Source organism: Monodelphis domestica, chromosome 1 (genome assembly GCF_027887165.1).
Source record: "Monodelphis domestica isolate mMonDom1 chromosome 1, mMonDom1.pri, whole genome shotgun sequence".
NCBI lineage: Eukaryota > Metazoa > Chordata > Mammalia > Didelphimorphia > Didelphidae > Monodelphis > Monodelphis domestica.
The window spans coordinates 513,826,905-513,849,153 of NC_077227.1; the positions used below are offsets into that span (position 1 = coordinate 513,826,905).

General features: G+C 43.3%; 1 protein-coding gene across 5 annotated transcripts in view; it reads right to left on the reverse strand.

The window, feature by feature from the left end:
- The window catches only part of DNMT3A (DNA methyltransferase 3 alpha), a 166,579-nt gene that overhangs the window by 22,397 nt on the left and 121,933 nt on the right, over positions 1 to 22,249 (reverse strand). For 4 of the 5 annotated variants that reach the window (XM_007475932.3, XM_016423800.2, XM_056813135.1 and 1 more), the window contains 10 exons: positions 6,267 to 6,482; positions 5,548 to 5,706; positions 5,219 to 5,326; positions 3,953 to 4,109; positions 3,417 to 3,572; positions 3,248 to 3,292; positions 2,087 to 2,166; positions 1,050 to 1,162; positions 599 to 782; positions 230 to 314 (listed from right to left, as the gene is read on the reverse strand). In XM_007475932.3, the coding sequence (XP_007475994.1) occupies positions 230 to 314; positions 599 to 782; positions 1,050 to 1,162; positions 2,087 to 2,166; positions 3,248 to 3,292; positions 3,417 to 3,572; positions 3,953 to 4,109; positions 5,219 to 5,326; positions 5,548 to 5,706; positions 6,267 to 6,482 (1,303 nt within the window). Of the gene's footprint in view, positions 1 to 229; positions 315 to 598; positions 783 to 1,049; positions 1,163 to 2,086; positions 2,167 to 3,247; positions 3,293 to 3,416; positions 3,573 to 3,952; positions 4,110 to 5,218; positions 5,327 to 5,547; positions 5,707 to 6,266; positions 6,483 to 15,870; positions 16,017 to 22,249 lie in introns of those variants that run through there. The other variant, XM_056813136.1, reaches the window with a different exon arrangement.

Genomic DNA, 22,249 nt, shown 5'->3' on the forward strand with positions numbered 1-22,249 from the left:
TCTGTGGTTTGGAGCCAGACATCCTAGGTTTAACTCTGCCCCTTAGTAGTTTTGTGACGTTGGGCCACTTAACCCCTTTGTACCTCAGTTTCCTCATGTGCAAGATGAGAAGATTGGACTAGATGACCACTAAGGTCCATTCCATCTCCAAATTTATGATCCCTGTCTTGTGAAATCCACATAAAGAAATCAGGAGTCCCAGGATCTAAGAACTTGGCCCCTCACCCACCTGTGGCAATTCCATCGAAAAGAGATAGCACCCGGATTGGCTTCCGTTTTTCAGCTGGGACTGGGGGATAAACTTTAGGAGGGTCCTAAGTAAGAAGCACAAAAGCCCAAGTTAGGTATTTTGGAATGAAATCTTCAAAAGCAGCTTACCTTCAGATAACTTGGACCTATTTTACAGCCAGAATCATCCCATCTCAGCCTCCAAATCTTCATATTGACTGACCCAAATTTAAGTCCTGAGCTCAGGTTAGTTCCTTGTTTATTCCATCTCAATTCCTCAGACTACCATGAAAGACCCCAAACTGAAGGACAGGAGCTGAGATTTCTCCATAGGAAGACAGAGGGAGGGGGGCCCCCAGGGGACACTCACAAACTCTTGGTCATGGTTATTGGCGAAAAACATCTGGAGGCGCGACGGCCAGTCATCTCGCCGCCGCAGCAGCCCATAGGTGCCTTTGTGCCCACACATGTAGCAGTTCCAGGGGTCTTCCTTGATGGCTGCCTGGGCAGCACCTGGTCCCACCAACAGGTCCACACATTCCACACAGAAGCACCTAGGACCACAGGGGAAAAGAAAGGTGGCCTGGTTTAGCTCTGCCATTTTCTCTGAACAGCCCCAGAGCAGAGGGTTTGAAATGAAATGGACATGGCAAAAAGCACTGGACTTGGGACAGGGTCTGCTGATCACAAGTGGCCAAGAGAGCTAGCTCTGGGGCTGGGGCAAGGGGTGCTTGGGAACATGAGGCTAAGAAGTGCTGGGGTCCAGGACAAGGCAGAGGGTCCAGAGATGAATGTGCTGAGGAATTAGGGATTGACCTCACCTGCAACAGTTGTTGTTCCCACACATGAGGACCTCTCGACCCCCACAGCAGATAGTACAATATGACTGGTAGCCGTCATCGTCGTACTGATAGGCACACTCCAGGAAGCAGTTCTGTAAGCATCAGAGGCAACACCCAAAAAGCACCAGCATCAGGGCAAGCTCCCCCAACTTTCAGGAAACCAGGGCAAAAGATAGGCCCAGAAACCAAACCCCCAGCCCAGGGCTCTCTCTTCATTAGTCCTAGATTCTTATGCCAGTCTCACCTAGGAGACCCATAACCACCACCAAATGGAGGCAATGTAGGTAGAACAGGAAGGATGCCAAATTTGGAGCCAGAGAACCTGGGTTCAAATCTGGACTATTTGCACCTTTGCTTTAATTTGGTAAAGTCCCTTAGCTGTTCTGGACCTCAAGTTTCCTCCACCTTAAAATAGGGGGTTTGGGCCAGATAGTCTTTAAGGTCCCTCTCAGAAATCAGTCTGGGATTCCATGATCTCCCTAAGTCTAATGAAGGCTGAGAGAGTAAGGAGGAAGCTGGTTATTCTCCTTATTCTGTCAAGATAGCCTCAAAATAACAGGGTTGGACAAGACAGCCTCAGTAGTCCTTCCAGCTCTTAACTGGAGTAATACAAAGGTGCCTGGGGTGATATAATTGGACAGCCAGTTACCTTTTGTCCAGGCAACCCTGCATCTTGAGCATTTTCCCTTAATCCTCCTTTCTGTCATACACTTAACAAGGCCCCGGGGTGGGGAGAGCCCGAGGAACAGGGTTCCCAATAAGAGGAAGCACAGGACATTATGAGAAGGAAAGGAATTTTTCACAGGAGAAAAATAACAGAGGCCAGTGAGACAGAATCCTTATTGACCCAGCAGAAGAAACTCCACACTTGTATATCTTCTTTCCATCATTAAAAATGGGCCCATATGCCTCTACCCCACTCCATCACAGGCCGGGTGTAAAAAGTCAGGAAGCCACGCCTCTAGGGTACCCTGAAGTTTTTGATATGGTGACATCTCTGTTTCCCGGCCCCCTACCTTGCAGTTTTGGCACATTCCTCCGATGAAGAGGGGGTGTTCCAGGGTGACGTTGAGACTCCCACAGGAGATGCAGATGTCTGAGGATAAATAAAGCAGGAAGGCATCTCAGTGGGATCTGACCAATGCCTTGCCCACCATCTGGCTCAACGTGTCAAGAGGAAAAAGGAAAAGAATGTGATATATGAAGTAGATGAGAGGTCATGAAAGATATGGAAAAGTTCTCCAGGGCACAAGAGTAGAAAATGCCTGTATCCTAGATCTGGGATGCCAGTTATCTCCTGGAGCAGCAAAGTCTACTAGAAATAAAAACAAAGTCACAAAGGAATATTCACTAGAAGAAGCAGTTCTCCAAGCTTAGGGTATCAAGAGAATTCATCCTTGGCCCATCTCCAATCCTACTTGGCCATAAAAGGGTCCCATAGGACAAGAGGACAATGTTATTACCATGTTAGATTTAATAAACACTCTTTTAAAAAATTGCTTTTTAAAGTTCACAGTTCCATATAGGATTCTTTTGTTCTTTGGGTACAAAAGGTTCATGTTTGTTTAGGATTGAATCCATAATTTTTAAAAAGGACATTTAAAAGGCAGGGAAGAGCCAAATAACAAAAACAACCCTCTTCTCTTACTCAAAATTTCTGTAGGATGCAGACATGTCCAGAGGCAAAAAACCATTTTACTCAAGATAGACTTAAAGAAGGCAGCTTTGCAGATCCACTCTTGAGCTTCTTTTATGAATACCCCACTATGGAACTGGGGCTGGGTCACCTACTTTGATAACAAATTACTGGAATGGGAAAGGGTTTGACAATGTTCAGTCTGGCAGGATAAAAAAGGATTGTGGTTCTGGAACCCAGATTTGGTGGCTCTACCCCAGTTCAGGGGCTGAAGCCCAATTCTTGGAAACATGGAAGAAGACCTTGTATCCTTTGGGTTCTCTCCTTCCCCACCCCTTCAACAAATGGGAGGATTCATATAGAAGTAATGAGGACGTTTAGGGATGCTTTCTCCTAAATGAGTGGGGAAATGCCTGCAGGACTGGCCAGACCATGTGTCTCTAAAGAGCATCTGTGTGCATTGGGTTCAAATCAAGGTATCTTCTAAGTAGATTCTCCCAGAATAAAGACACACCATTCCAGCCATGATCCATTCACTCACCTTCGATATTCCTGCACTTCTGCCGCACCTCATATACCAGCCGCTCTGCAGATAAAGAAAATCAAAGAGTCAAAGAGAAGGAAGAGTTTTTGTGTCTGTCCCTCTGGCCTCTAGCACCCTCCCAACAGAATCCAGCAGGCAGTACACCCTGCACCCGGCCCATCGCTACCTCTTGTGCGTTCATCAATGATCTCTTTGATCTTGGGCTTCTCTGCTGTGCTCTTTCGGGGTTTTTTGGCTGGTGGAGGTGGGGCATAGGCAGCAGCTTCAGGCTCTACTGGGGCCCACATATCAGTGTAAACTTCTTTGTAGGGATTTCTCTCTTCTGTACAGGGAGGAGGGTGGAAGAGCTGGTTACTGGCTAACAAAATGCCAGGTAAGGAACAGTGAGACCCAAAGCTGGTCTTGAACCATCGCAGTCCTAACTGGGAGTTGGCCTGGGGGAGGAGGGGGTGTTCTCATGTCCTACTATCTAAATCCTCTGGGGTAGGTAAACAGGAGAGGCAGAGGGAGTCCTGGGGTCCCAGTGGGCCCGTTCCCCCCACCAAGTTCTTGCCTGACAATGGAAAGAGGACAGGCCTATGCAACTCCCACTGGTTTCCAAGCCAGAGGCTTCGGTTCTCTTCTATCTCTCTTCTCCCTAATCCTCCGCCTAGTTCAGGCTCTGCCTGGCTAGAGTATGTGGCTTGGGCTTTTGGCATTTACCTTCTGGTGGCTCCAGGCCCTTGGGGCCAGAGGGCTGGAAGCCACCCAGAGCCCATTCGATCATTTGCTTGTTCTGCACCTCCACTGCCTTGGCTGTGTCACTTTCATCATTCTCCGGGCAGGCCGGAAACAGCTTCCCAGCGCGGCTGCTGGCCACCTGTAGGGCAGCACGTTAGGGGGGGAGCGTCATGGCCAGGTTGGAGTGAGGGAGAGAATCGCAGAGGCGCAGCCAGACTAGAGGAGAGCAGTGGGAGTGGATATAGCCAGGATATGGGAGTAGAAGGGGGGCGGGCGGAGCACAGATCAGGTGGAGTGAAGGAGAAGAATCTCTGAGGAAGAACAGAGTAGAAAGGGGGTGAGGTGAAAGGAACAGGAGCACCTGCAGCCAGAGGGCCTCACAGACCACAGACTGAGTCAGCTGGAAGCGGATGGCGGAGGGCATCCAGTACCCTCCGGGTCCACATCATGAGCCCCTTCTGTGATGGCCTCAACAAATCATTGTCTAGCTTCTTCTTGGAGACCTCTTGTGGCAGGGAGCATGGCAGGAAGCTCACTACTTCTCAAAGCAGGCCATTCTACGCTGGGATAACTCTAATTACTGGCAAATTTTTGCTTACAATGAGCTGAAATCCATTGGCTACTTCCATCCATGGGTCACAGCTTTGCTGTTCAAGGCCACACTTAAAAAAGTCTAACCTAAGCTCACTGGTTAGAGGATAGTTTCACTTTTGGCCCAGCAAAGCTTCAGCCCTAAATAACTGACTGAACACTTTCTATCATGACATGATCTTGAAATATTGGAAAAAGAAAGCTAACGTTCTGTTCCTTAACCCTCAACACCCCTCCACCAATTAGTTATCTACTAAGAGCCCTGGTTTCTTTGAAGAATCCTCCTATGAATGAGCTCCAGCTTGTTAGACCTTGTAAGATCCAAGAGAAAGGGGTAGCTAGGTGGTTCAAGCACAGAGACGGAAGGATCCTAGGTCCAAATCTGACCTCAACCACTTCCTAGCTATGTGACCCTGGGCAAGTCACTTAACCCCCACTGGCTAGCCCTTACCACTCTTCTGCCTTGGAACCAATACACAGTATTGATTCTAAGACAGAAGGTAAGGGTTATTTTTTTAAAAAGAGTTGTTACTAGGACAGAAAGTAATACCACAAGATCTAGTCTCTTGGTCCTAGTCATAAAGCTTCCTATTCCTACCCTCAACTTCAACTCTCTGCCCTGCCCTTCCCTTACACCTTTCAACCTCTGACACTCACCTGAAGGACCTCATAGATGGCTTTGCGGTACATAGGCTGCTTGTTATATGTGGCTTGGTGGAAGGCGCTGCAGAAGGAGCTCAGTGGCATCAATTTCTCAACACAAACCTGATAGAAAGAGCAAGTCAACAAAGTGAAGAATGGGAAAGAATATAAACCATCACCCTGAATTACCAAGGACACAGGAAAACAGCAAGGATTGTTAGACAACTCCTATACTATTCAAATTCTGGATACTACTTCCTTCCATCTGTTCTCAAGCTGAAGGCTAGGGGGCCTGTGCCCAAATGGTACCCTCCCCCAACAGCTACAAGCCTCCTAGAACTCACCACTGAGAACTTGCCATCTCCAAACCACATGACCCATCGAGTGCCTTCAGCTGCTCGGCTTCTGCCTGTCATCCACCAGGATACAATTCGGCCAGGCCACCAGGAGAAGCCTCGAAGTTTTCCCCATACCAACTCCCCAATACCAAAGCCTCGGCCATCCTATAGCCCAAAGAAGTAAAAAAGATTGTTACAATTGTCATCATAATATCACTCCCTTTCTCTCGATGCAAAACGTCTTTCAAATACTTTATACAACTGTCAGAGACAGTCTCTATGACAGAGAACAATGGAGAAAAAAATATTCTAGCTGTCTAAATGTGAAAGCAAGTTTAGTATGCTGAGAAGGCAGAGGACTTAAGAAGATAAAAGAAGCTTGGGGGAGAAAGAAAGTAGATGATCCATGGGAGAATGAAGAGTAAAGGAAGAACTACAGGTACCAAATTAAATGTAGTAAAGAGGAACAATAGAAATTATGACCAATCTTGGCCCAGGGAAGAAAAGATGAGGAAATACACTCCCTCCTTCATTGGAGAGGTGGGTAGATTATGGGTGTGGAACATTGCATACACCTGTGTGCATGTGTGAAGTGTTATCCGTCAGAATGGTTTTGCTTAGATTTCTTAATTGTTTATTATTACAAATTTCACTGGGATGGGGAGAATAACTAGATATCAACAAAATGTATTTTTTCCTAAAAAGAAATACTGTACGATACCCACCTCATATTCAGGCTCATCATCAGAGGCCTTGGCAGTATTCTTGTCCCCAGCATCAGCCCCCACTGGCTCAGGTGTGGTGGCCACAGTGGGGGAAGCAGGATCAGTAGGTTGTTGCAAAGTAGGAGGACTGGCCTCCTCCACTTTTTGTGGCTCCCCAGGCCCCTGGTTTTCTTCTACGACATTCATCACTGCAATGACCTTGGCTTTCTTCTCAGCCTGAATAGAATGCAGAGAAAAGTATCCAGTGTAACTTGTAGTTACATTTATATCACCAAGGAAAAGCTTATTCAGAGTTGCTTTTTTCAGACAGATTTCCTAAATCTTGAAACTAGCAAGGGAATGGTAAGTATAGCAAAAAGATGGCCACCTCTCCTGATTGTTAATAACAACTTTAATCAATCAATTCACTTATTAAAAATTAAAAAAAAAAACATTCTCAATTAATTTATGAGCCATCTGTCCCAAACTGAATGTTACTTCCTTCTCTAGGACTCATTTTCTTTTTTCCAGTTAAGAAATCTCATTCCTCAGTCTCATCTGTAGTTAATCTTCATGTAAACCTCATAACACACCAGGCATCTATTCTCTCAATTTTGAAGATCCTAAGGTTTTTGGGGCCATCATAAGGTAGCTTTAAAAAATTAAAATAACCAAAGAAATATCAATTATCAGAAGTGATGCAACAAGGTATCCTTAGGTAGAGACATAAGGTAATAGGTACCAGGTGAGCCAAACTACAACCAGCAACTCAATCACCACTTCCCCTTGTTCTTGGTTGGAAACAGCTTAGAATTCGGAACTCAGAGCCCAAGAGGCCTCTGAAATTGCAGTGTCTGAGGTGGAACCAAGATGATGGCAACCCAACGAAACTCTCTCAACATTCCCCTCCAAATAATTTTAAAATAATACCTCAAATCAAATGCTGGAGAGGCAGAGCCAACAAAAGATCAGAGTGAGGTATTTTTCCTGCCTAAGAAAACTTAGGAAGTCAATAGGACAAGAAGTTTGTGACACCCAAGTAGAGGCCAGTTCAGAGTCCACACACTCAGCAAGGGAGGTCAAACAACTGTTCAGAGAGAGATCACAAGTGACTCTTTGCTGGCTCTAGGTATAATTGGCACCTCTATTGCCCATATGCAGTTCTAAGTCATAATTCTAAGATAGCTTGTGGCTGGGGGGAACAGTGGTCCTTTCTGAATAAAGATCAGAGTGTAGCCCAGGAGAGCAGCAACCACACCTCTCTCAGGACCACACCATCTTAGAAGCACCAAAAACTTGCATACCACCAAAACAAACTCTGAAAGCAGCAGCAAAAGAAAACCTGAAGCTTGGGACAGTATTTCCCCAACTCAAAGTGAGTAAAGTCCAACTTTCATATAAAGCTCAAAGTCTAGAAATTGGCTGGGAAAAAATGAGTAAACAACAATAACAAAATATTAATTAGATCACACACACACACACACACACACACACACACACACAACTACTGTGATGGCAAGAAGACCAAGACACAAACTCAAAAGACAATGTGAAAACAAAGGGGAAAAAATGCTAACTGGACAAACCCAATAAGAATTCCTAGAAGCAATAAAGAGATGAGCAGTTTGAGGAAAAATTGAGAAAAGAAATGCGTGCTACAAGAAAATTATGAAAAGAGAATTAACAGTATGGCAAAAAGGCACAAAATTGGCTTAAGCAGAATAGACCAAAAAAGGGAGATTAAAAAGCTGAATAGGCCAGACCAAATGGAAAAATAGGTACAAAGTCTCACAGAAGAAAATAATTCCACAGAAATTTGAATTGGGTAAGTGGAAACTAATGATTCCATGAGACATCAAGAAACAATAAAACAAAGTTTAAAAAAAATGAAAAAATAGAAATGCAAAATATCTTGCAAAAACTGACCTGAAAAACAGATCAAGGAAAGATGGTTAAAAAATAATTAGATTACCTGAAAGCCGTGATCAAAGAATGAGCCTAGACATATTTGAAGAAAGCTGCCCTAATATTGTAGATCCAAAGGATAGACACTGATCACTTCCAGGAATGATGGTCAAATTCCAAAACTCTCAGAACAAAGAGAAAATACTTCAAGCAGCCAGAAAGAAACAGTTCAAATACTGTGGAGCCACAGTCAAGACCACACCAAATTTAGTTTGCAAATTAACAGAGTAGAGGGCTAAGAATATGATATTCTGAAAGGCAAACTAGGACTACAACCAAAAAACATATCTAGAAAAAATGATTATAATCCTTTAGGGAGGAAAAAAATGGATATTAATGAGAGGATTTTCAAGCATATCTGATGAAAAGACCAGTGCTAAATAGAAAATGACATTCAAATATGACTCAAGAGAAGCAACAAACAAATAAATATTGAAGAGTAATCATTAATTAGATTTCAATAAAGTTAAACTATTTACATTCCTATACAGGAAAATTATATATATAACAGTTAAGACCTTTATCATTATAGGCCAATTAAAAGGAATTTATATAGATAAAGGGCATGCCTGTGAGTCAATTATGTTGGAATGATCTCCAAAAAAATGAAGGAATGAGAAAGAGGGATGTACACATTGGGAGAAGGGAGAAGGAAGACATAGAATGGGGAAATTTTCTGACATATGGAAAATGGAAATGCATAGAAATGACAGGCAATGCTTGAACCTCCCCCCTCATCAGAATTGGTTTGAAGAGGGAAAAATATATACAATCAGCTGTGTATAGAAATGTAACTTACCCAGTAAGGAAATTGGAAAGGAAGGGAATAAGAGAAAGGCCAAGGGTGGGGTAGGTGATAAAAGGGAAGCTGGATTAAGGGAGGCATTGGTTAGAAGTAAAAATAAAGACTTTTGAGGAGGGACAGTTTAAAAAGAGAACAGAAGAAAATGGAATAGAAAGAAATACACAGCAATCATAACTGTGAATAAGAATGTGATGAGATCACTCATAAAACAGAAATGGATAACAGAATGGATTAGAAACCGGAATCCAACAATATGTTGTTTACAAGAGACACACTTGAAACAGAAGGACACACAGTTAAAATAAAGGGCTGGAGCAGAATCTAACATGCTTCTGCTGAACTAAAAAAAAATAAGGGGAGCAATCATGATTTCAAGACAATGCAAAAGTAAAAATAGTAGTAATTAAAAGGGATGAGGGAAACTATATTTTGCTAAAAGATATAATAGACAATAGTGGTATCAAAAAAATTTTACAGCAAATTTTTCTGATCAAGATTTCATTTTTCAAATATATACTGAATATAGAGTTGAGTCAAATTTATAAAATTAACAACCATACCCCAAGTGATAAGTGGTCAAAGGATATATACAGTTTACAGAAGAAATCAAAGTTATCTATATGCATAAGAAAAATGCTCTATATCACTACTAATGATTAGAGAAAGGCAACTTTAAAAAACTCACAAGTACCACTTCATACCTCTCAGAAATGTTGGAGAAGATGAAGGAAAAACAGGCACATCAATGAGCTGATCAAACCATTCTGGAGAACAATTGGGCCCAAAGGACTACAAAACCGGGCATACCTTTTAACCCAGCAATACCACTGTGGGTCTGGATCCCAAAGGGATCAAAGAAAAAGGAAAAGGACCTATAATGTTCAAAAATACTTATAGCAGTTATTTTCATGGTGGAAAAGAATTGGAAATAGAGGAGATGCTCTTCAATTGGGGAATGGCTCAGGCACAGCTAGGTAGCACAGCAGATACAGAACCAGACTTGGAGTTAGGAGGACTTGGGTTCAAATCTGAACTCAAGATACTTCCTAGCTGTGACCCTAGGCAAGTCCTTACTGCTCTTTTGCCCTAGAACTGATACCTAATATGGATTCTAAGACAGAAGGTAAGGTTTTTCTCTTTTTAAATTGGGGAATAGCTGAACAAGTTATAGCATGACAAGGGAGGTGGTTTCAGAAAAACATGACCTATATAAGACCTATATAAATGGAGGCAAAAAGAAGTGAGAACTAGGAGATCATTGTTCACAGAAACAGCAATGCTGTAATGATCAACTGTGAAAGACTTGCTCAATACAATGATCCAAGACAATTCCAAGACTCATGATGAAAAAAAGTCATCTATCTCCAGGGAGAGAAATGATGGAACTGAGTACAAATTGAAGTATAATTTTTTTTCTCTTTAGGAAATACAGCTAATCTGGAAATATTTGTATGATGTATACATGTATAATTCATATCATGTTTCCTTCTCAGTGGATGAGGGAGAAAAAATTTGGAACTCAAAATTTTAAAAGAGGAATATTTAAAATAAATGATATATACTTTTTAAACTGTAATATTACTGATTCTATCCCCACAGTCATCACTAAGAGGATTAACCATTGTGGAAGAGAGGCTCACCATCCCTACTATCACCAATACCAACTACCCTACCCATCTGTCACCAATGAGGAGGTAAGACAAACAGTCCCAGAAATTGCAGCAGATTCCCAGCTCCCAACACCCATCACCAGCACCTGTTCCCAGCCTGGCCCAGAAAACAAAGTTCTTAACACCAAAGTCCTTGACACTGTCAAATGGTTTAACATTAGAAACCAACCTGGTTTTCTGATGGAAATGGCAATCAAGATTTATGGTGGAAGGCTGTACTAAATGTCTCTTCATTTCCCATCTCCCCAATCATTGTAATACACTGCCCATTCCACCCCTATCCCAGGCTGCTTATCTTCCTGCTTTTAATTTTGGAATTCTAGTATCACTAATTTAGTGCTAAAAGGGACCTCAGAGGCCATCTAGTGCAGTCCCCTCATTTTATAGATGTGGAACCTGAAACCCAAAGAAGTGAAGAGACTTGCTTATGATCACACAACTAGATAAGTATCTAAAGCTTACGAATTCCAAGTTTAAGGCTCTAGCAGAGGTACACAGACTCTACTTATTTATGTCTACAATGGATTAACCAACAAGCAATTATTAAGAAACCTTAAGCAGTACTCCATGTGCCAGGCATTGTGCTAGATGCCAAGGAGATAAAGACAAAGGTGAACAATTCCTGCCCTCAAGGAGCTTACATTCTAATTGGAGGAGACCACACATATAGGGGAATATGGGTCAGGCAAAATGGGTGTTTTGATGGAAAGGGTATACTGGAGAGTGGTGTCCTGAAGGAAATGAGGGGTTTTAAGAGGCAGCAGTAAGGATGGTGAGCTTTCCAGGCAAGAAGAAACAGCATGTGGAAAGCAAAGACAGGGAAACAAATATCTTATATGAGGAACAAGAAGGCCAGTTTGACTGACCAGTAAAGTGTGTGTGGAGAGAAGGAATATGTGATAAAATGAGGCTGGAAAGAAAGGCTGGTTCCTGTTGCCAAATTCTACAACCTTGGTCTAGCTGGCATTGTTTTCTTTCTGGGGCACAAAAGTCACAACACCACACTCAGATCATGTCCCACAACACTTTCCATGCCATCTCTGAACATATTATTCTGCAGTCTCATTTTCTGTGCTATAATTCACACTTAATCTTTGTCTTTGAAACCTTCTCACTGGTTCCCCAATCATCCTAAATATTGAGAAAAAAATACTTGCCTGAAAATTTTTTTTAAACTCCTACCTTCTGCCTTAGAATCAATACTAAGTACTGGTTTCCAGACAGGAGAGGCAAGGAGGGGGCAACTGGAATTAAGGGATTTACTTACCCAGGGTCACACAGCTAGGAAGTGCCTAAGGCTAAATTTGAACCCAAGACTTCCGGTCTCCAGGCCTGACCACTGAAATAGGTAGCTGCTGCCCCATTGCCTGAAATCTTTAAGACCCATCTTAATCTACTAACCCCTCCCCCCACTTTCCCAAGATTTTGGGAAATGTCATTTCAGTCCGACAAACATTTATTAAACACTTACTGGTATGTATCCCTTCTAGCTTTAAATCTATTACCTTATTATACATATAACACCCTAGAGATATAAAGACAAAACAGTCCTAACCATCAGTGATTATATTCCCTTGGAAGAATACAACATTCATTAAAAAGGCCTTTTAGTAATCTAGGGATACTAAAAGTTGTCCTTCCTCCCAAGGAATATGATCATTTATTATTTTCTATGTTTAGGGGATCATGAATGACGGAGATATAAAGACAAAAATAACAGTCCCTATCCTGAAGGAATTGACATTTTTAGAGGGAAGGAATATACATAGATAAATCAATATAACATATACATAAAAAGTAATGAAGGGACTGTGCTTAACAGCCAGGGATGGGTGAGAGTTGAGAAAAGGTCCATTAAGAAAGGAGTTTGTGCAGAATAATATGAAAGCAGTCTAGAAAGAGGATGGATTCAGACTGTAAAGGATTTTAAATGTTTTATCAGAGAATCAGAGGAGTTTGAATTTTACCCTAGAGGAAATTGGGAGCTATTGAAGTTTCCTAGGGTAGGGGATATATGTAAACTGATATCATACAAAGTATCACAAAAATAGTCATTTGTATTAGAGAATATTAGCAGTAGGGAAGACCTCTGTTGGAGGACAGCATCCCAGCAAGTGCTTTAGGGGATAGGAGAGATTCTTAGTCATGGAGATGAGGAGGGAACAACTCCAAACAAAGGGGTCCCCAAGAGATGGAAGATCGAAGGCATGAAAGCGTAAGGGTACACAAAATAGGAAAAAGAAAGCTAGGTACAAGATAATTTGTAAAGGTCTTTAAATGTTAGGCTTTAGATTTTCTCTTTTATATCAGAAACAGTGGAAAGCCATTGAAGAGTTCACTCTCTACTATGCTCCCCCCCCCCCATATATCAGTTAAAAGACTATCTTCACCATACAATATTCCTTAAGTACAAAAGGTGTGTGCTCACAACTAGATACCCTTACAACCAAAAATGATACAAGGCCAATCTACTTTGGACATAGGTTACTTCCTTTTTTCTTCACTTATATGCCATCTCCTAAATTTTGCCTGGATGGCACAGATGAAAACTTCCTCTTCTGTGCCATCCCCTATGCTTAGAGGGCACTCAAATATTAATTAAGTATGACTCATGGGGAACCTCAACACCCACTCATAAAAGGGGATAATGTGTACTCTTCCCCCACAGACAGCTGGAAGAATTAAAATGCTTGTAGATGGGGTATGTGTGTATGTGAGGGAGGGCTGTGTAGGAGGGTATCAAGTGCATTTCAATTATTCTTCCCTTCCCTAGATTCCTACATTTGGCTACCTTGCTGGGATTTTACCCTTACCTCAACTCTATTTGCCTCCACCTGGGAAGCTTGGGCAAAGGCCCTGGCATTAATAATCTCTCAAACCTCTTCCTTCCTTCCCTCTCCTCGGTCACTCCCTTTTTGGTGACCTTCCTGGGAACCTCTGAGATTCCATTCCACCACTCTTACTAGAGGAAGAAGCCTATTCTGTCTCAGGGCCCCCCTATAAAAAAGACGGTAGGGTGAAGGAGGCAGCACTCAGTCCCTAATGACCTGACCTACATTAAGCCACTGACCTAGAAGACCCAAAGGATCCTTTTGCTCAGAAGTTAATGAGCCACTGGGGCCCAAGGGCAGCACTTCTCAGTCAATGCAGAGGACAGAAGAATGGGGGAGGGAAACAGGGGTGGGGGTGGGGGATCTTCCTATCAGTCTGGGAAAATAAGATGGAAACTTTTATCACTAGAGGATGGTCAGAGAACGATGAAGTCTATGAGATGGGAAGAGAAAAAAAAGATTTTCTTTTAAGCCTGGAAGAGTTCAGGCTTATGAAAGACATAGCAGGGATAGGCCTCCTGCTGCTCTCCATCACTAAAATGGCAGAGTGATTTAGTCCCACAAGTCTAACTTGACTACCTTTTCACCTGGCTAAGTCAGGAGGTCTTGAAGGGAATTGTGCTTGACAGAAAGCTCTCCAGCACTTTCCCCACAAGCCTTTTGCCATTCTCAGATTTTCCCTGCTAAGCTCTCGAAAATTCTTCCCCCTCATCTTCCCCAGCCTGTCAGGCTGCTAGCTGTTGGTTAAATGCAGTACTCCCAAAGACTGAACACACAAAGTGCTCTCCTCTGGGCCCCTGGGCTGGGCTGGACTTGGCTGACACCTGAGAGACTGGCGTGGAAGCTCCTAGCTGCAATGGAGGTGGGAAGAGAAGAGAGCAAATACAGGGTGAGAACAGTGGGGAAGAGGCAGAGTTGGGGGAGTGGGGGGGTGGGGTGGAGGAGGGGATAAGGAGGAAGGGCTGCCAGACAAGAGAGCAGGGCCCAAGGGGCAAGTTCAAGGGAATAAATCCTTCAATCCTAGCATTTTTCAACTCCACTCCAGGGTGCCCAGTAAACAATAGCTGGGGAAGAAAGCCCCAACTCCTCTCCCTCACCTTCATCCCATTCAGATTGATGGCTACCATTCCACATGCTTTCTATGAGCTCAATTAACCCTCAACCTGGATTGCGTTTTCTCCCCACATGGCAGGTAGAGGTATCCAGGCACAAGCATGCACACCTCAGGCCCTTCTCTCTCTCCCTTGCCATAATGCACCAACTGGTACAACTAAGCTTCAAGGCACTGACCAGCCAGGCAAACAGCAATGAGCCAGCAATTCACACACCAAGCTCTAGCCAGCCCAACAATACCAACTCCCATCATCTGTCACCCCCAGTCAGCTGCCTGCTGACATCAGTACAATCCACTGTGTGAATATGTGGACCCCCTCCCCACCTCCTTGGTTCTCCAGTGGCAACAGCAGCCAGGGCTCTGTTGTTCACCACCCCCCAGCCCACGACATGTCAAGAAAGCTCCATTCATCCTGATTCGGATCCCACCACTGTCCCTTGAATTTGTCTGACTCTGGGCCCCCCCCCCCCCCCCCCCCCCCCCCCCCCGCCTAGACCTCTCTTCCCTCAGCAGGCCCCTTTGGCAGAAGATGTCTGCTCTGCCCACCCTCATTCTTAGTCAGGACCTCCCTCTCTCCTTCCCTTGCTCTTCTCTGGCTTGGCTCTTGCTCCAAGGAGAACTCAAGAGTGATGGAACTCCTGAGCCCAGGAAGGCCAACCACAACCACAAGCCAAGTCTCACCAATCTCCATCCCCACCAGCCCCCAATTCCCAAACCCAAGTCAGCAGGTTAATAGCAGGAGATCAGAGTGATCCTTAGATCAGCTATATAAATGTCAGCTGTTATTACTATTGTTGTTTCCCACACTGAGCCCAGCAAAACATGAGAAGAAGCTGTTCCCATTTAACCCCCAAGCCCCGCTTAGTCTCTAGCTCACACTGTGGCCCATGCCCATTCTTCTATGTTTCTTCCCCAATTTCCCATTCCCGCTCCTGAACCTTGATCTTTAGCCTGCCAGCTCTTTAAGCCTCCTGGCTCTGCCCTGGCTGACTCGGTGGGCAAAGTCAAAGGAGTCCAGAGAAGTGACGATTGGCTACTGATCCAGTTCTAGCTGAGTTCCTCCAAAATAACTGAGCCAGGATTGGAAAAAAAAGTCATACACCCCTTCACACAAGGGGTGGCAAACCCTTAATCTTCGCAGAAATGCCAAGAGACTTCCCATTTCCTCCCCAAGTCTGGCCCCTCTGCCCCTTCCTGCCCCAGCCCCCTGCACACTCCAGTGGTCAGCCCAAGCACCTACCCATAAGGCCAGGTGCAACCTCTGTCTGGTCCAGCTCAGGTGTGAGCCCCCTTGGCCCAGAAGCTCAGACTGTGTCCTCCCGTCTTGGGGGAGGGTAAGGGGGGAGATGGGGCTGGGGGCGGAGGGGTCCAAAGGGGGGGGAGGTAGAGAAGAGGGGGGAGGGCCTGAACATTTTCTTTGTCTAGGAACTCCAGGTCACGTGGGTCCAGCTGGAGTGGCTGGTTGGCTGGGAAAGGGACCGGGGGAGGGGGCCGGCTCACAGACGCTGGCAGTGGGCCAGCCCCCTCTTGTCTGGTCTACCAGGGGTGGAGTATTCAGGCACTGGGGCCTGGGGACAAGGGCTAAGGGGGCGGATCCCTCTCCTTCCATGGGGAAGGGAAGGCCCCTCCCCCACCCAAAGAGGTCCTTTCACTCCCTCCCCCAACCCCCACTTCTGGAAGAGATTAACGGAGAGAGCCTGGGGGCCAGGCAGGGATCCCACTGGGAGGAAAGGAGGCCGGGAGTGGGGCCGAGGGAGATCCTAGGGGGCCAGGAGCGGGCCAGCCCGCAACACGCCCGAGGGTCACCTGGGCACAGGAGGGCCAAAGGCCTGTGAGAGAGGAAATCTGGGAGGGAACTGAGAGAAAGTTGAGTTAAGAAAAAAAGTGAGACTGGAAAAGGCGGAACAGGAAAAGAGATCTCTCGGCAGGCAAGCGAGAGGCCAGGAAGGGAGCAGGAAAGTCCCAAGAATGCTGCATCAGCAGGGCCCAGCCATTTGAGTTGGAGCCTTGGGAGGAGAAAAGAAGGGTCATTGCTAAAAGAAACCATTTAATTTCATATCTCTCGAACTTACGATCTCCAGAAGCGTGGGAGGATATGGAGAACCAGTGACATCACACTCCTTCATGGAACTTGACTTTCTAAGTTTGCCTCTGGCTTTCCAAGGTCCCAGATACTCTGGATCCCTGAGATGGAGTCCCTGCTACTCCAGACCCTTATTTTCCCCATTGGGATGGGACACTATGTTCCATCTGGGAAGTTCTGTGATTGAAGTATTCATGGAAAGTATCATGCAGATACAAGTTTCCCTGAGGCACCCCTCTCCAAGCTTCATCAATTCTTATTAAGGGATCTTAAGATCTTTGATTTAAGGCTGTTAGATCTTAAGGTTCTGCTAGTCTAAACCTTTTGTTTTACATATGGGGAAACTGAGGCTTAGAGAGATGCAAGTGAAATGCTGGTTTTCAAATCCAATGTGATTCAACCCAGGGATGACCCTGGTTTGATCTTAGGTGGGAAAGCCAGACCCTAAAAAGAAAGGATAAGGTTTCTCTCCATGACTCAGTATACCCCATCTGTAGTAACTTCAAGGAAGTCTCTAAAGCAAAAATTGTATATACACATACATGCATATATATAGATGAATATATGTATGCACACATAAAATATATATAGTATATAATAAGGTTTCTCCAAAAGTAAGTTAACTGGATCCCTTCTAGAAAAGGTACTCGGGTCCTATATGGTTATTTGGTATAAGGCTTCTTTTTATTTCTTCAAACTCCAAATCCAGCAAGCTTCCACACTATCAGGTCTCAACTAGGGGTCTACCCTGTGTTGCTAGCATAAAGCAAAAGGCTAGAGATTAAGGGGGAGGTGTGTGTGTGTGTGGTGAGCCCTGCCCTCATGTAGATTAAAACGACAAATTGATAAAGCACTCTTAAGATTAAATCTACTTAGATCAAAATGTAGCCAGTGAAAAGATAACTCCCAAAATGGAGGCAGTAAGGGATTTGATGGAGAAATGGTTCAATTACAAATGAATGGTACAGAACAGCCTGTGCCCTAGGAGGCAAGAGGTGGAGTTTGAGCTGATCTTTAAAGGATGAGGAGCAGCATTTCAAGCAAAGGCTAGTCAGAAATGGGAGTTATCTAAAGATAAGGTGCTTGTGTGTGTGTAGTGGGGGAATGGGGTAGGGCATGGGAGGGATTTGGTGACCTGCTAAACTGGAACAAAAAGTCTGATTAATCAATAGGCATTTATTTAAACACTATTATAAAAGGTGTCTCTAAAGTCTTACTGCAGCATATACTTTAATAGCTTAAAACTACACTAGGGCAGGAGTTATGTTAGGCACAAAACCAAAGACTACAAAACCAAAAATGAAAGAGCCAATGTCCTAGAGATAGGGGATGGAATGTTCTATATGAGGAAAAGCAAGATGGCAAGTTTGGCTAGACTATAGAGAACATGAAGTGATGTGAAATCAGCCTAGAAGAATAGCCTGGAGGCAAATGGTAAACCCAAGTTGGGGGAACAATAATAATAGAACATGGGGTCATAGATTTTTTTAACTAAAAAGGCCCTTAGAGGACATAGAGTCCAACTCTTTCTTTTTTACAGATGAAGAAACTGAGGTACAAAGAGGTTAACTGATTTACCCAGAGTCACAAAAACAATAAATGGCAAAGCTATAATCTGAACTCAGTTCCAAGTTCAGTGTTCTTTTGGCTGGCTCTGGGAACAAGGTGGTCTACTGTGAACTGCCTTTCCTGTCCCATCCCCATAGATGAAACTGAACCCCACACAGCCCCTAGCTTCATTGTTCTTTTCACCAAATCATATTAGAAGTTTAGAAAGTGGTAGGATCTATGAAGAATTCCTTGAAGAATATAAACTTTTAGGGGAAAAGTAAGGTACTAGTTTTTCTCTTCCTACCCTTCCCCAATTTATACATTGGTAGGAAAATATGTCCCAAGTTTATGGGAAGAATGTTATTTTTAAATTTATTTTAACTTAATTTAATTTATTTTTTAATTATTCTCACTTTGCCTTCTATTTAGTGTTTCTGATTAATAGTTTAAACTAGGAATTGTTAACATATTATCAACTTTTAAAAAAATATTTTTACAACTATATTTTATATTTTTAAGATAATTGGTTTACTTTGTTACCCTATATGTTTTTATTGGAATAATTCATGTAAAGCTCTTTATACTCTTAAAGCACTATATAAATGTTAGTTACTATTATTATCATTTATTTTATACATTCAAGCATTCTTCTGAGGTTTCACCAGATTGTGTGTCCATGACACACACAAAAAAGTTAAAAAAAACCCTAGTTTAAGAACTGCTGGTTTAACAAGAAGGAAGGGGGGAAGAGAGAGAAAGAGGAGGGAATGAGAAAGGAATGAAGGAAGAAGGAAAGGAAAAGGGAGAGAGGAAGGAAGGAAAGAAAGAAAAAGGAAGGAGAAAAGAAAGAAAGAAAGAAAGAAAGAAGGAAGGAAAGAAAGAAAGAAGGAAGGAAAGAAAGAAAAAGGAAGGAGGAAAGAAAGAAAGAAAGAAAGAAAGAAAGAAAGAAAGAAAGAAAGAAAGAAAGAAAGAAAGAAAGAAAGAAAGAAAGAAAGAAAGAAAGAAAGAAAGAAAGAAAGAAAGAAAGAAAGAAAGAAAGAAAGAAAGAAAGAAAGAAGGAAAGAAAGAAGGAAGGAAGGAAGAAAAGTAAAAAGAATTAATTTACTCAACAATCCTTATTACTCTTAGCCAATATGACTTGGTCTTGCTGGTTTAACACTCTTACTCCCATGTATCTATAAATAGATGCTCTAAAAGAAATCCAGGCTCTGGGAACAAGGTGGTCTACTGTGAACTGCCTTTCCTGTCCCATCCCCATAGATGAAACTGAACCCCACACAGCCCCTAGCTTCAGCCTTGCCATCCTGGAGAGGAGCCAAGAGCTAGAAAGGATGACAAGAGCCCACCTTAATATGCTGGCTACTTGCAGAAAGAAATGTAACCCAATCCAGATTCTCAACTAAGGGATCTCAAGCCTGAGGGAAGAGGTTGACTCTGGGGTATTCCTGCCAAGACAAGTGATTTGTAACCAAACCAACATAAGGAGGGAAGATGATAGGAGGAAAAAATACCTTACCCTTTCTAGGGCTGAAGGCATTTTGAGGAGAGGAATGAAGGAAACAGCATTCCTGGTCTCTTCAACTTGGCTCGGAGCTATAGGAAGATGAGCATGCTGATAAACTGTTAGGGAGCTTTGATAGTTTAACCTTTTTGGAAAATAATTCAGAATTATCCAAGAACTTTCATACCCTTTTACTCAGGGATCCTATGTGTATGTATTGTCAAGGAAGTAACAGAATAGAAAAATCTCATATAGACCAATATTCATTCCAACACTAGTGGAACAAAAAAACCATTGGTGACACAGTGGGTGCCCATGGATTTAGGAACAACAGCTAAATAAATTGTGGTAAATGAATGACAAGTAATATTACTGCACTGTAAGAAATAGTGACTATGAAGAATTCAGAGAAACCTGGGAAGGTTTGTGTGAACTAATACAGAATAAGCAGAACCAAGGAAACAATATATTGTTAACAATTTTCACTTGTAATTATGTGAATGGAAACAATACTAAAAAACATTTTAATTCAGAGTAATAATAGCCTTGACTAATCTGAGTCCTGGAGAACAGATAATGAAACACATTTTCCTTGTCTTTGTGGTGCTAGGGGGTGGGGAGTAGGGACTATGGAGGAAGAATGGTACTTATACTGTCAGAGGTGGTCTCTCTTCCTTTGTTAGCTTGGATTGACTTTTGCTTTGTTACAAAGGAGGGTTCCATAAGAGTTGTTAGAGGAACATATTGGGAAGTGATTATTGTGTAAAGAACAAAAAAGGCATGAATATAACTTTATAAGATTTGGAGTTGGAAAAGACCTTGGAAATTATGTAGTCCAGGCCCGTCACTCTACCACCAGGGAAAATGAGGATCAATGAGATGAAATGATTTGCCCAGGTATCCATAGGTTCCTCATGGAACATATCTGGAATTTGAGCCCATGCTTTCAGGTGCCAAGTTCACAGTTCTTTTCACTACATCACATTGACTCTTTTCTGTCTCTTCTTATTGCTGCCACTTCTATTACTGCCTGAGAACACAGCAGTGGCTAAAGCCCCTTAAATGGATCTCATCACCACTAGATAGTGTAAAAGTATCTTGGTAGGGGGCAGCTGGGTGGCTCAGTGCATTGAAAGCCAGGTCTAGAGATGGGAGGTCCTGAGTTCAAGTATGACCTCAGACACTTCCTAGCTGTGTAACCCTGAGCAAGTCTCTTAAACCCCATTGCCTAGCCCTTACCCCTCTTCTGCCTTATTGGTTCTAAGGGAGAAGGTAAAGGGTTTTTTGTTGTTGTTTTTAAGTATCTCGGTAATTCCCATTTCTCTTTTTCTTCTTCTCCACATCCACATAACAACTTCAGTTGTTAGTAACAAGCATCTTTAACTGAGACTTTCCAGACACTGAAATAAACTAATTTATAAAGGGGAGAGCATGTCTCTCCCAGGTGGGTAAGGAAGAGCAAGCCTAGCTCCCCCATCTGCTACCTTCTTGTATCCCTTCATCAGCTCAGTTCACAGCTGGAGGTCAGAATGATGATTTTGCAAAGAAGGCTGAAAAGCTAGAAGCCCCCATGCCTGCAAGTCTCCCACAACACTGGGAAGGATCAATTGCCTTACTAGAGATGAGCGAAGGAACTTGCCACAGATGGAACAGAGGAACATTGACACCCCCTCTGGCAGGAATCCAGGAAGTTATGTAAACAAGTCAGACCTAGCCAAGGGAGGAAAGCACTGTGGGAAGATCAATCCAGGGCAGTTAAAAAAGCATTTCCCTCTAAATAGGAGGGAAAGGAAAGGAGGTATTCTATTCCCCTGCACATCCCCTCCAATGGTTCACCCACACAGTCTGGCCATCTTCCTGCCACCACTGCCCAACTTCTCCCACCTTGGCTAATACCCTCAGTACCCAAAGTGGACTTTTTCACCAAGGACTTCCAGAATCCTTGCCCCAGGTCCTTGAAGAAGTTGATCCATTCATTTTTGGAGCTCCTGCCTTGAAACCCAACCTTTTTGAATTAGAGACCTGAGAGAATACAAAATAGCACACTTTTGATCCAGGTAGGTCAGACACTACAGACCATGAGTCACCTTCACATTCCATCCAGCCATCTACTCTGGCCACTTAGCTACCTGCCTGCCTCCTTTCCCATTCCTTCCAGCTCTTGTTTTGGGGACAGTAATCAAATTAGTAGCACCACTATTTCTAGAAAAGGCCTCCCAATAAACTATCTCTTGATGAATCACCCAGATACCATCTCTGTGTCTCCCTAAGACCAAAACTCCTTCCCTTAGCCCCCACTCTCCAATAAAAGTAGTTTTCTCTTTTAGAATATAAGCTCCTTCAATTCTGAAGGACTTGGGACAAAGAATATTCTCCACCTCCAGAGAAAGAACTGTTGGAGTCAGATGCAGATCAAAGCATATGATTTGTCACTTTAGTTTATTTGTTTGTTTGTTTGTTTTTAACCTGTACCTCCTTTTTGGA